Here is a 13,690-nt window from a genome sequence, read left to right on the forward strand (position 1 = left end):
TGGGAAGTAGTTGAGGGATTGGGAGGCTACCCTCTTCTGATCCCTCCCTCTCCCAATTAAGCTGTCTCCAGGGCTGAGAGGTGAGGAGCAGAGCAGGGAAATTACCAGGACCCGCCCTGTGACCTCACCAGGGGTTGTCCCTAGGTCTTCTTAGGTGCAAGGCAACACAGTCAATTGACCTTCCGTAACTGCTCATGTTGAAGCATTGAACATTAATATTTGTGGTCCCCCCTTTAAAAAAGGTCATCAAGCTACTTTACAATGAATGTGTAGTATGTATCAGTTGAAAAACATTTGGTCCTTCGGATACTGTTGGGACTATAGCTCGTACTCTTCCTCACCATTGTCCATGCTGTCTGTGGTGGATAGGAGTTGGCTTCTCACAACACCTAGCAAGAGCTGGGTTGGTAAGGAGAAGATGCCATGAGTTTCAGCCACTTCTATTCCAAAATGGCAACATACCGAGGGCCACCCATTGCTCTAAGACCAGGCGTTCTCACAGCAATGGTAGAGGGCAGATGCTGTGGTAGTGTTTTGTGACTGGGTAGGAACCCTTTGGGAGCCTCATGGATTCTACTTTGAATGCTCTAAAGGGTGAGTGAGATACACGTGGTAACAAACAAACAAAGAAACAAAATGGCAGTATCCGAAGCAACATCTCCTTGCTGCAATAAGTGGAATAGATGTATAGGTGCCATCTCTGCTGCTGCTTCCAGGAAAAAATATTTGCTGAGTGGGAAGTCTTGTATGCAGTTGTGTCAGAGCAAGTTCCAGATCCAGAATTCTCCAGTGTTAAGATGGATAGTGTGTGCTCACTGCAGCTACCCTTTGCTATCTTTTATCTGTAGCTAGATGTGTGTTCAGCAATCATATTATCCTTTGACTGCAGCCATTCCGTGCCTGAATCCTTGCTCCAGTAAAGTTTGAGTATACAAAGAATTGCCCCTTTCCCCTTCGCGGCCCCCTTTCTAGAATTTAGATTCTGGGAATGTAGGCTTCACTTTACAAGCCGGATGAACTTTGGCGGGAGACAACAAAGAGTATATTAACATTCCTGTGGTCATTAGCAAAGATAATCTTGCCTTCATTTGCATGCCGAGGCTGATATCTGGAGAGAGAAAAGCCTTATTAAATTCCCTTTATAAACAAGGTATCTGGTTCCCGTCAATGCTTTAAACAAGGCAACCTTGTTGAAAAGGCAAATAATTGTGTCATGACGCTGGTATTTCTTAAACAGAACTCATTGGCCTACGACTCCACAGCACATCAAAGCATACTCCACCTTGGGTGTTTTAAAATATCAGGCTATTTTATCACTAGCTCTTGTAAATCAAAATAGCAACTGCAATTGAAAAAAGTACTACTGAGCTGTACTTTTGTGCAAGTATGATTGAATTGAACCAATCATAATCATAATGTTATTTATAACCTGCCCATCTGGCTGGGTTTTCCCAGCCACCGTAATATTCAGCAGTGGTGTGTGCATGTGGAAAACAGAGTAGCAACAGCACACATCCAGCAACAGGACAGGACAGGATGAGATGGCAATGGGAGAGGTCCAAGTTGGAGACAGGCAAGCACCTGTGAAACAATGATGCTGGCTGCTGCCTCACCCCACCACATCCCTGTCCTGGTGAGTGGGGATACAGCTGTCATTCTGCCCATATCTAAGCCAAACCATGGTTAAGTGAGAAAGACTGGGTGTGTGGATAACTCACTATAAAAATGACTGCAATCCGCTCCTCATCCCCCTCCCCATATCCTGCTGCTGCACTACTTGGAAGCAAGCTATGGTTTGGCTTAGCGCTACATCTGAACCAAGGTTCCTGGTTTGCCCTGTTCCAAACAAACCATAAGCTGTTGCCAATGTTTGTTCCTGGCTTGCAGCTCACTGTTCATCAGGAGTGAGACAAGCCACAAGCCCTGGTTTGTGCATAATGCTAAACCAAACCATGGTTTGGCTCCAGAGAGCACAGTAGCAGGATGATCATGTGAACAGCAAAGCAGTTGCAATTTTTACTGCGAGGACTTGCATGTTCAGTTAGCTGCTAAGCCAACCATAGCTAATTGGGCCATTGTCTGATGCATTGGTGGCATTCTTTTAAAAAAATGCTTTCAAATGTTGGTTTGGAAGAAATTAGTATATCCTTATAATGACCATTTGAAAAAATGTACTCTGAGGAAGTTAGAATCTCTGCTGGAGATGGAAAGAGTACCAAGTTGGGAGAGCAGGCCAAACTTGTGTGCAGCCTGTAGCACCACAGAGCTGTCCTACAAACTGATGAGGTAGCAAGGAGAACATTACTAGAATACTCTTTATCATCCAGCACCAATAGGGTCTATCTTAAAAGAGGTATCTCTCCCCTTCTCGCTCACACCAATGAAGAAATGCCATCATGCTCAATCAGATTTTTGAAAATCTGCTGCTCATAAATCACTTAAACATTGCAACCTCTCTTCAAAGCAGGAGAAACCAAATTTGTCCTTGAAAAACCAAATTTGTCCTTTACAAACCAACTGGTTAGCCTTTGAGCCAACTTGTGAAATGGAAGCTACCATCTTAATCACCACCACAGAAAATGGCTGCACATTTCATTTGGTGGAACAACAACTCTCAGAGATGACAAAAGGCTGCAAACATTTCTGTATAACATTTTGTTATAGGATGTCTGTCCTTTACAAATTACCCATTAAATGGAGGTCCTTTGTCCAATCTGTCTAAAATTTGGCAGATTCAATGCCTTGGAGTAGAATACTTGGATCAGATATTTCAATGGCACCCAGACAACCCTACCTCCATTAAATTACCAGCATCAGAAAACTGAAATCAACTGAAAAACTAGAAAATTATAACTGAAAATTAAACTAAAAATGATTTGTTTAATTATTTATTTGCTCTAGTCTAGTACATCCCTACACAAGATGCTGAGGATCAACCACGGCTTTACCAAATTTACGCTTGACTTCAACAAATCCACTAGGATGTTTCCCAGCACAAGCCCCCTTTGAATGAACGGGGAACCCATTTGATGAGAAAACTACCATATCATCCAATGTATTTTGAGGATCTTTGAACAGCTGCAGCCCAAAGGTGACAAGACAGAATGTGCTACAAAGCTCAATTTTTACATACATTGTGGCTTCTGAAAATAACACCTCCTGGGCTAACAGCTGACATGCTCAGGAAAGAAGCCCCCCCTGCCTTAGATATGTAAGCTGCCCTGTTTTTCCGGCTTGCGCAAGCAAGCAGAAGGCACAGGTCAGCTTGCAGAGCTGACACGCAAGGAATAAGCTTCTCTGCAGTTTGGATCTGCCCTGTCCCTCCTGCTTGTGCACGGAAGCAGGAAGGACAGGGCAGCGATCCTGCACCTTTTTTTCTAGAAAAAAGCACTGATTCTCAGTACCCTGATGGTTGCATTGCGTGTAGATAAGATACACAAGCACCCTTTCATGTATAAATTTTCTTTCCACAAACACACACACACACACACACACACACACACACACACACACACGGGGGCAGGGATTTTAACTCTGTGGTAGATCGAAGACATGCTTGGCATAGTAACATGGTAGCAATTCAGACTTACGAGTAATAGTTTGATTTAAAAGTATGATTGTTTGTCATTGTACCAGGCACCAGCCTCTTAAAATATGAGCTACTGATCCCAAATTTGTTGGGATATGGACACCTATCTGTAAAGCTTGGGTAGAGAACATGGTGTCCTCTAGAAGCTGTAGAGAACAACTCCCAACAGTCCCAGTCAGCATGGCCAACAATAAGGAATAATGTTGCAGTCCATAACATCTGAAGAGCACCACCGCTGACTGGCTGTGCTATGAGCTTTAAAAATGTTCAGAATGAGACCAGTTTGTTCAAAAAGCCAAGGATCTTTGTCTCAGATTTATTATTCCAGAGGCACTTATATAGAAAAATCTTACATTTAGATAGTGTCTTTCCTCTCAAAGGGCTTTACAAGCTACAATATATTAAAGTACAGCAATTATGTCCCATTAAAATGGGAGCCATCTATGATCACCAGAGTACCAAATACCACCAGGATGAAGACATGGACCTGCTTCATTTGTGCTGACCTTCCCATCACCCCAACAATTCCAGTTCAAGCAATCATAAAAGCAGTGATCAACATACAAGACAATAGCACAAATTCATAGCTGAACCATGTTTCTGAATGATTACTCACCACATCTCAAAAAAATTCTTCAACTAAAAAGCATAATCTCAAACACTGCTTCCTTTGAGCACTGCTCTGGTTCATTTTGCATTCATAAACTTACTATCTCATGAGGTCAGACTATTTTTGATGACTTGATAAAAGCAGGGATATTGCAACTTGAGATGTCGCAAAAGCCAAGACAATTTCTGAATACGGAGTTCCCCTGGACTTTGTATCTGGTGTTTAATTCAAAGAATCAGTTTTATTGGTTCATGGTTACTGAAGTTAATTTTGTCTATCAAATAGAGCAGATAAACAACGCTTGTGCTCAGTGTTAAGTCTCAAACTGCAACGCCTTCTGGCTATCTGCAAAAGATGTTCTATAAATAATGGGTACTTTCTGCTAGTTAGTGACAAAAAAATACAACATTCTTTAAAAAACCTCATCTACTACTACTCAATTTTAGTGCAGATGTCTCTGAAAAAAGAATACAAATATTGAAAAAGCTGCATTTTCCATTCTAAAAAAATTATAGTTCTTTAAAAAACAGATGCATTCAAGAAAACCACTCCCTCTCAAGAACAGCCACTACATAATATCAACTTGAAAAGCAGGTGTTATTTGGGAAAAGGAAGCTTCACTAGCAGCAGAGCTACCTGATTCTCATGGGTTATATGTACCTCTGAATCAGATCATCACTAAGCTGAAACTGCTGGGCTAGATGATCGATCTGTGGAATTAGTTTAACATCAGCCTTTGCAACACGATCACCTTGCAGTAACCACGTTGGCTATCACAACCAGTATCAGAAGCAGTCTGCCCAAGTTGTTCAAACAAACAAAAGTGGGAGTACAGAATGGCTTGCCATACAAACTCCTTGCCATACAAAATACAGTCGTACCTCGGTTTTCAAACAGCTTAGTTCTTGAATGGGCTCCCGAATGCCGCAAACCCAGAAGTGACTGTTCCAGTTTGCGAACTATTTTTGGAAACCAAAGATCCAATGTGGCTTCCACGGCTTCTGATTCGCTGCAGGAGCTTCCTGCAGCCAATCAGAAGCTGCACTTTGGTTTCCGAACATTTTGGAAGTCGAACGGACTTCCGGAACAGATTCCATTCGACTTCCAAGGTACAACTGTATGGAGAAAAAAATTGAAATGACGACAGATAAAGTTAGTTCAGTTTTTAAGCTGCTTCCAAGCTCGATCCTTCTGTAGCTCTCCACCGATTATTCATATAAAATACATGAAGAAAAATGGCATTTATAAACAGTGGACTCAAGCACCGTATTGGGAGCAGGACGAGGAGAACAAAAATTTGGCAGGTGGTATCTTACTGTGAAAGGGGGATATTCAAGACTGATGTGTGGTCACTAACAATATATGTTGATATTACAGCAAAGGGGGGGGGAGACAGTGATCATATTTATTTGCATATGTAGTGCATGCCTTCTTGTAGTGCATTTCTATGTTACATCACATGAACAAAGACAAATACCTAGGCCTGTGTCATACTCCATGGGTTTTCAGAAATTCCTATGGGCTAAATGGCATATTATTGATCAGCCAGACTAGTTAGGCACTGTCTTCCCAGCCCCATATATGGGGCCACCTCTAAGGAATGATCCCATAACATCATGTAGCAACAATAATTGCTTCACTTGGAAAACTGATACTCCTTAAAGCCTCAGTTATATGTGGTCTTGCCAGCATCTATAAGTTTGCGATTGGCTTATTATTAGTTTGGGAACTGCTCATGTAACATTAAGCATTAGGCAGTTGGCATGGAAGTTATTCCTAAGAGGCAAACACACACAAAAATGCTCACATAACAGGAAACAGTTCTGAAAGGCTTTGAACTGCTGTGTCTCAGGCAATGAATGCGGAACATACACAAACGCCCCAGAAAGAAAAGCATGTCACCCTGTAAAAGTAAATAAATCTGAATTCATGGGGCAGGTGCCCTTGGCGTTTTATTATGAACCTGTGCACAGCTTCCCAAAGCTATCAAATGGATCAGACCCACTTCTAAATATTAACATCGGTGATCTCTGTTTTGAAATACAGAAAGTGAGTTCCTATGTTTAACTTTTTATTTCTCTTTATTCTCCAACTTTCCCAGCTTCCTCATTCCTCTTCATTTCCCCCCACTTCCCTTCCCAGAAGTGCACGAAGCACAGGCAACAACAGAATAGCATTTTATTTTAATTTTTGAGCCGGCTAGAAGACTGGGACCAAAAGAGCCGTGGGAAGCTGTGGACAGAGACTGAGACAGAGATCTTCACTGGAATAAGCTCAGATCTTTAGCAGTTAGAAATGTAGGTCCAAGGTTCACTTCTCTCCCAATGTTCCTGCAAAGCAGAGCCTCACCCACCCTTGGCCAAAGGAAAAGCTTGCTGCCCTGTGTAATGATGCAATAGAACAGGCTAGTACTGCCCTGAAAAAAGGTATGATATTCAGTACAATGAAATGATGCATCCAGATATGACACAGAAATTCACGTCTCTTTGCACTGGGAGCAGAGGAGGTAGCGACCCTAACTTTAATAAGGGTTCTTCCCCAGAGGAAGCAAAAGTCAAACAGAAGTCGAATTAGTTGACTTCAGAATGTTTACATCCCAGGATGAATCAAAGTTACAGTGATTTAAGCCCAATTTAATTTAGGCAGGTTTTAAAAACCACAAGAATAAGGACATTCTTAGTACATAGTAATATTTAAACCAACATATACACAAATTAGTAATATCCTACATTATAATAAATGCCTCGGCAGCTTGTTTTGGACACTTTGTTATCCTACACTTAGTAATTGGTTTAAAGAATGAGCCATCTGTTAAATTACATTGTACTTTGTGCCTTTCTATGCCCCGTGCTGTTTTCAGTCACTGAAGTAGGTTGTAGATTTATGCATTATTGTTGTTTTTAAGAACCAAATTCAATTGTATCTTCAGTAATCCTCTTGAACTCATAGTTTCCTCTTCCGTCCATGTGAAGGTAGAACTGAGGAGAAGGAAAAGTACAGATTAGCTAACTTGATTTTAATATATAATCTCTGTTTAAATAAGGGTTGTCTACAGAAACTCCTATCACCACATTTCTGCTTGGAAAGAACACTGTAAAATGTTGAATGTCTTATACCTCCATCTGGTGGCATTGACAGGAGCTCCAACTATTTATTTTGTGATGATAAAGTCATCCGGTTGCTGAAGTTTGGTCTCCTAACTCTGACTACATGTTCAACTCTTTACTACTGAAATATGCAGACAAATGGCTAAAAAGAACGGTGAATTCTTCACATATTTAAAATTGCTTATCAAATCCTGGGGGAATCTGCTTTGGGAAATTAGGTACGGGGTGGCTGTGCTTATTGCCTTTTAAACTATGGTTTCATTTTAGCTATGTGCAACCGCCAATTACCACAGGAAAGTCATATAACAGTTCCTCTGAGCAGCTGCTTACCTGATCACCCTCACTGTGTCTCAGCTTCCTGATCTGTGAGTGGGTTTATATAGCATACATGTATGTAGTGAAGGTGGAAAAATTATCTGAAACACTTCAAGCACTTAGGAGACCCAGCATTTTATCAGCCTTGTAACTAAGCCAGGGAAATTACTAGCCTGATTTGCCTTTTGAACTACCCTGCTGAAAGTTATCTTTTACCAGACAGATTTGCACAACCTCTCTGTTCAGCTTGGTTTTACCAGCTGAGTGCCTTCTTTTGCTGTCAGCATGGAAATGAAGCAGGCTTGCAAAGGATAAACAGAACCATTTGTCCCTCATCCACCTGTCTACACGCTCACCTGAATAGAATTTCCAGTAAGTTATAGTGAGCGAGAAAAGCTGGAAATAAGGACTGTGTTATATAAAGATTACTGTCAGGTGTGTTTTTTTTATCTTAATCATCAGGGTAGCCACAATGGAATGGGGACTCACTTTTTATTTGCAAGAAAGCTATCTGATTGGGATAGCAATAGCTCATCATTCTTTATGGCTGTTTTATGGTGTGTTTTTTTAAATTTCTCTCTTTCCTCTTTTCATTTTTTAATGGCTTCCTTCATGTTTTTAAAATGGCTAATTACTATTTTAACTTACACTATTAACCACCTTGTGCTCACTGTGAGCTATAAATGTTTTAAACAATTAATACACTTCAGCTGGCACAATTATTCTGTAATTTTGCAAAAGTGCTGTGAAACTGTTCGTTTTATTATTGAAAACACTTGAGCTGGTAGGAACTCAATGTATACTTACGTTTAAACAAGAGAAATCTTACCTCATGGTGTTTCCAAAGTGATTTTCTGTGAGATACAGTGAAGAGGGTGATACCCACCTAGAGTGACAGAATATAAGATAAAGTAAGCTTTAAGCTTCATCCAAAGAAACTAAACTCTCAAAAGCTCCACATTACATGGTACAGGGAAGCTGTGATTTGATACCCCAAAGTCTATTTCTGAAAGCAACTGCTGGGGCAGAGGGGGTGCAATTTGGAAGAGGGCTACGGTGATTGAGGTCGGGGTGTGGACCCTTTTGGTTCCATACCAGCTCCACACTGCAGAGTGCCCCTGCCTAGGTTATAACACATTTATTCTGCTGCCTGTGAATTTTCAGCTCCACAGCTAGTAGCTGCTCTAGGAAGGGGTTTGGGGTGCCAAATGGTTAAGCTCCCCTGTGACCCTAATGCAAAATGCATCCCCCTCCCCAGCTGCTTTCAGAAAATGACTCTCTGTTCTAATCATGGCTCTCATGCGGTTTGGTATCGCTATTAGACATTATCACATCTCATATATGGACTCAATTTTTAAGTACCATTCATTACAACTTGGGCGGGGGGGGGGGAGAATTAAAGATGCACACAATCTTTCTCACTGACAATCAACAGAATTTGATTTTAAGAGAGTTAAACTTTGACCTGCCAATGCACCAAAAATGTGCAGAAAGTTTCAAGTAATAAACTTGCTAATTTGGATTCCCTCTCACTCCGGGCATGTTTTGAGTATCCTGTGCTTTAGTCTAGGAGATGGTTGACCCAATCTAGGTATATGAACATAAGGCCACTATAGCAATAAGATCTTATTGATACTTCTTGTTAGAACAGTTCAAAGTTAGAGTTTAACTGACAATGCAAACAGCCAATGGAATCTGAACAACAGAAAGTATGAATGCATACATACTTTCCGACAATGGCTGTAGATGTAGCCTTCCACGTCAACGCTAACAGCGCTGGTACATTCGTCCAGAATTGCAAACTGGGGCTTATGGTAAAACAATCTGGCCATCTGCAATGCAAAAACAAATGCAAAAGATCTAACACACGATATTGTGACATATTTCTCATTTACGTTTTTATACGCGAGTGAGGGTCCCACCTGAACGCATTTACAGTGGCAGAGGCTGTTGTTGGAGGAGGAGGAATGAGCAGCCCGAAAGCGGCCCTTTTGGGCTGCTTGTTCTTCCTCCGCCTTTGCCGCCACCAGCCTCTGCCTCTCAGCAGCACCCTAGGTAGGCAGGAGGACAGGAGGGGCGGGGGGGGGGAGAGAAGCCCCCTCTGCCGTGTACACATTCATGCATGCACACACACACTCCGGCCCACCAGGAGGTTTGTGGTGTGCTGAACCGGCTTATACTCAAGTCAATAAATTTTCCCAGTTTTTTGCGGTAAAATTAGGTGCCTCGGCTTATATTCGGGTCGGCTTATACTTGAGTATATACGGTAATTCAAACTATAGCACTGGCATAGAACTACGAATTCATCCCACGATCCTCAAGACGGCACCAGCGACCTTATGATCTTTGCATGTGGCAAAATACATTTTGCATGTACAGCCAGGGTGGGGAACATATGACCCTCAAGATGTTACTGGACATATTCCATAATCCCTGACTACTGGCAGTGTTAACTGTGGCTGACAGGTACTGGAGTCCAACACCATCTGGAGAGCCTCAGGTTTTAGGTTTCTCCTACCGTTAAAAGGGTGAGAAAGCAGGTGATGGAGAGAACCTTGGTTGAGATCCTAGAGAGGCACTATCAGTCAGAGTAAATATTGGGCAAGATGCTCAACTGAGTCTCACCTGGAGAAATAAACCCTCCTAAGCCACTGTTCTTTCAGATATGCCAAAAGAACATGACCACAAGAACACGCTCCCCTCCTGTGGTTTCCAGCAACTGGCACAGTGGTACCTCGGGTTAAGTGCTTAATTCGTTCCGGAGATTCGTTTTTAACCTGAAACTGTTCTTAACCTGAAGCACCACTTTAGCTAACGGGGCCTCCTGCTGCTGCCGCGCCACTGGAGCACGATTTCTGTTCTCATCCTGAAGCAAAGTTCTTAACCCAAGGTACTATTTCTGGGTTAGCGGAGTCTGTAACCTGAAGCGTATGTAACCTGAAGCATATGTAACCCGAGGTACCACTGTATTCAGAAGCACCGCTGCCTCCAACTGTACTCATATTTAATACTGGACAATTTTGCTTATATTTAATATCGGACAACAGCTTTGCTGTTGCCAGGCCTGAGGAATTCCCCTGCTTCCCTCCCGATGGTTTCAAGGAGCCAAGAGGAAACAACATAGCTTTAATTATTATTTATTCCGTCTCTACGATAACAGACAAGAACTCACGTCTTGCCACCATAATGACGCTGCTCACTCTGACTCCTCCTCCTTCCCTCTTTCCCAGCAACACATGCGCTCCTACGGGGTCTTCCCTTGGACAAATTCCTCTGCACATGATGCTCTTGTACCCTTAAAGACCTTTGTGTTTGAGGGGAATGTAGATCATCTATGCCGTCTAATGAAGTGTCCGCCCCCTTTCTGTTCCTGCTTCTGTTAAATCCTCATAACTAGGCTGCTTGTTAGCCTCTGCCTATCTTGCTCATAGCTTGGCTGTAAATCAACACTCTCTCCCTCTTCCCTGTCAGTGGCAGGAGAAGCGGGAGGTGATCTCACCCACTTTTCAGTCTCTGCATTCCAGTCCCTGACAGCTGTTCTTAAAACAATTAATGCCTAGTCCTCAGTGTGGTGCTGGAAAATATAAACATTTTATAAAACAACAGTGTAAAGACCACATACGGCCATCCTCTGTTTCTCTCCTCCACTGAGAACATCCATCCAGTCCTGAACACTATCCCAGCCTCCTTCACGGTCCAGGATCTGACCCAACTGGACGTTGTCCAAGTACTCCTTTAACACCTGGAAGCAAAACAGCATAGGTCAACAGGCTTGAAAATGTACTTATTTTACAACTTATTTCAGTTTTCTCCACCCTCTCCACCTCCAAAGGATGCTGAGATGGTCAGGATCAAAATGTTTGATTACGAGGTATTGTTTAAAGAAAATAGAAGAGGAGAAATGTACAATGACAATACAAACTAGGAAATGTGTAACTCTGATTATTGCAACGAAAGATTTACGGACAAGCTGAAGGAAGTCTAGAAAGAGACGACAATGTAAATTTTTGTGTGAAAAATCTTTTTTTGATGGGTGTATCTATGTTTGTTGGCTTTTCTTTTTTTTGTATGGTTTCTTTTTTTCTTATCTTCCTTTTCTTTTTTCTTTTTCTTTTTTGAAAAATCAATAAATATTTATATGCAAAATGTTTGATTACATACTGAACAACACCAAGCCCTGCCAGCAAACTGGAGTGAGTACGTCTCATTGCTGTCCATCCCATGCACTGAAGCTGAATGGAAGCTCATGCTGCTCATTATGCCAAAAAACAAAAACCAACCTCACAGGAGTTCTAAAAATTGTTCGGCCTTTAACACTACTGCCAAGAGGAAGCCTGGCCGCCACTTTCTCCCAACCCCCCCCCCCCCCGAGATGGGCAAAGCCATTAGCACTGTGGAGTGGCACTAAATCTTTCACCTTTTGGCCTTGAGATAGGACAGGAAGCAATCAGAACTTCTGCTTCACATGCATTTGGGCTCCCCAATTAGGGACGTAGCAGTGGGGAATCAGCTTTTTTGTGCATCTAGACTCCCATCTCAAGTGGAAAGCAGAGCACAGGGACCAAGAGTATAAAGGATGTAGCAGCAGCCATTATGCCGCTGCTAGGTTGGACTGCATGTGGAGCTATCTTGCTTCATCTGCCTTAAAGGCCCAGTAGCACTAAAGGAGATGTATTACACACGCCAACTACTATAATAGAACTTGCCTATCCATCTTTCCCCCTTTCTCATGTACTCTGTGTTTAACTTCAGTGGTGCACAAGCCAGATGCTATAGTATTCACCACACTGCAACTACAACAAAATTGGTTGGATGAATTGGCCATGGCTTCAATCAAATGAAGTTTACTTACGAAAAAGAAGCAGCATAGCTATACTGTCAAATATTGTATGAAAGTTGTGGTTTTGCTGCTGTTTCTAATGTTTACCTAAGTTTACAGTGAACTTCAGCTTTTACAGCAAAATAATAATAATAACTGGGACATTGTTTTACCTGGTCAGAGATTCCTTTCCTTCTCTGCTCATCTACAGTATCTGGATAGATGACTTGGTCTCTGAGCGTTCCAAGAGTCATATATGGTCTCTGAAAGTAAATTGCCAGGAATCAGGACAACTTGATACACATTTTTAAAAGCAACAAGAAATGCCAAAGGCTATGACAGTTTGTTTTACCTGAGGAACATAAAACAGCTTTCCTCTCTCAGGCTTAGTCAGGCAGCCACCAAACAGGGGCCACAACTGCAAAGATAAAAGGAATAATAAAAGTCAATGAATTGTGATTTTGCGCCTTTTGATGTTAAAGGTATACTTTTTCCTGCATTTACTTACCTCACCAAGGACACGGAAGAGAGAACTCTTTCCACATCCATTTGGCCCACAAATCAGAACATTTGCACCGGATCGTACCTGGAATGCATATCATGTTTTTAAATATTTTGGAAAAAAAGGACTATGAGCAATATGGGTAACTGCTTAGGTTTTATTTGTATGTCAGCTCAACCTACTGTATTAACCAGGTCTCCTTATACTGTATTAACCACTGAACAAAATCGTTGCTCCACAATGTTCTTTCAAGTGTGAGCACTCAAAATGGAAAACTTCAAATGAGTTGCCCCCCAAAAATTAAAACAAATTCCAAACCCACTGTGTTCCTTTAAGCTAAAAAGTCAAATTCCTCTGTGTAACCTTTGCTCGGTTTCAACAACTGGAAGTCTTTAGTTAAACTTTAAAAGCTAGCAACTACTTAACTAGGAATCTGAGGATGCAAAAAATTACAAACAAATGAAGACTGCTTCCCTAAGTGAACTTAATAAAAAGAAAATACCACTAAATTCAGAGGACTACCGAGTAAACACGTTTTGGGTTTATTTGTAAGAAGAGGAGGCATATATGAAAGAATAAATTGGCTTACTTTCCCATTTTATAATTAGTACAGCATCTCCTTATATCCAGGACTATTCTAGGTGTTTAAGAAAATGCTTGAACTCCCATGTGATTATAATAAAGTTTCACTGTAGAGTCGCCCAACAGTGACACCTAGTGGTTTATAATTTGTTAAAATGATAATTCC

At 41.6% G+C, this 13,690-nt stretch overlaps 1 protein-coding gene across 2 annotated transcripts in view; it reads right to left on the minus strand.

The window, feature by feature from the left end:
- Positions 1–3,891: 3,891 nt before the first annotated feature.
- The window catches only part of ABCD3 (ATP binding cassette subfamily D member 3), a 44,932-nt gene continuing 35,133 nt past the window's right edge, over positions 3,892–13,690 (minus strand). For both annotated transcript variants that reach the window (XM_081194033.1, XM_081194034.1), the window contains exons 17-23: positions 12,949–13,026; positions 12,793–12,858; positions 12,614–12,703; positions 11,244–11,363; positions 9,349–9,453; positions 8,451–8,507; positions 3,892–7,177 (exon numbers count right to left, since the gene is read on the minus strand). In XM_081194033.1, coding sequence (XP_081050159.1) covers positions 7,100–7,177; positions 8,451–8,507; positions 9,349–9,453; positions 11,244–11,363; positions 12,614–12,703; positions 12,793–12,858; positions 12,949–13,026 — 594 coding nt within the window. In that variant the 3' untranslated portion in view covers positions 3,892–7,099. The remainder of the gene's footprint in view (positions 7,178–8,450; positions 8,508–9,348; positions 9,454–11,243; positions 11,364–12,613; positions 12,704–12,792; positions 12,859–12,948; positions 13,027–13,690) is intronic.

Source organism: Podarcis bocagei (assembly GCF_964188305.1).
Source record: "Podarcis bocagei genome assembly, chromosome: 5".
Classification (NCBI taxonomy): Eukaryota; Metazoa; Chordata; class Lepidosauria; order Squamata; family Lacertidae; genus Podarcis; species Podarcis bocagei.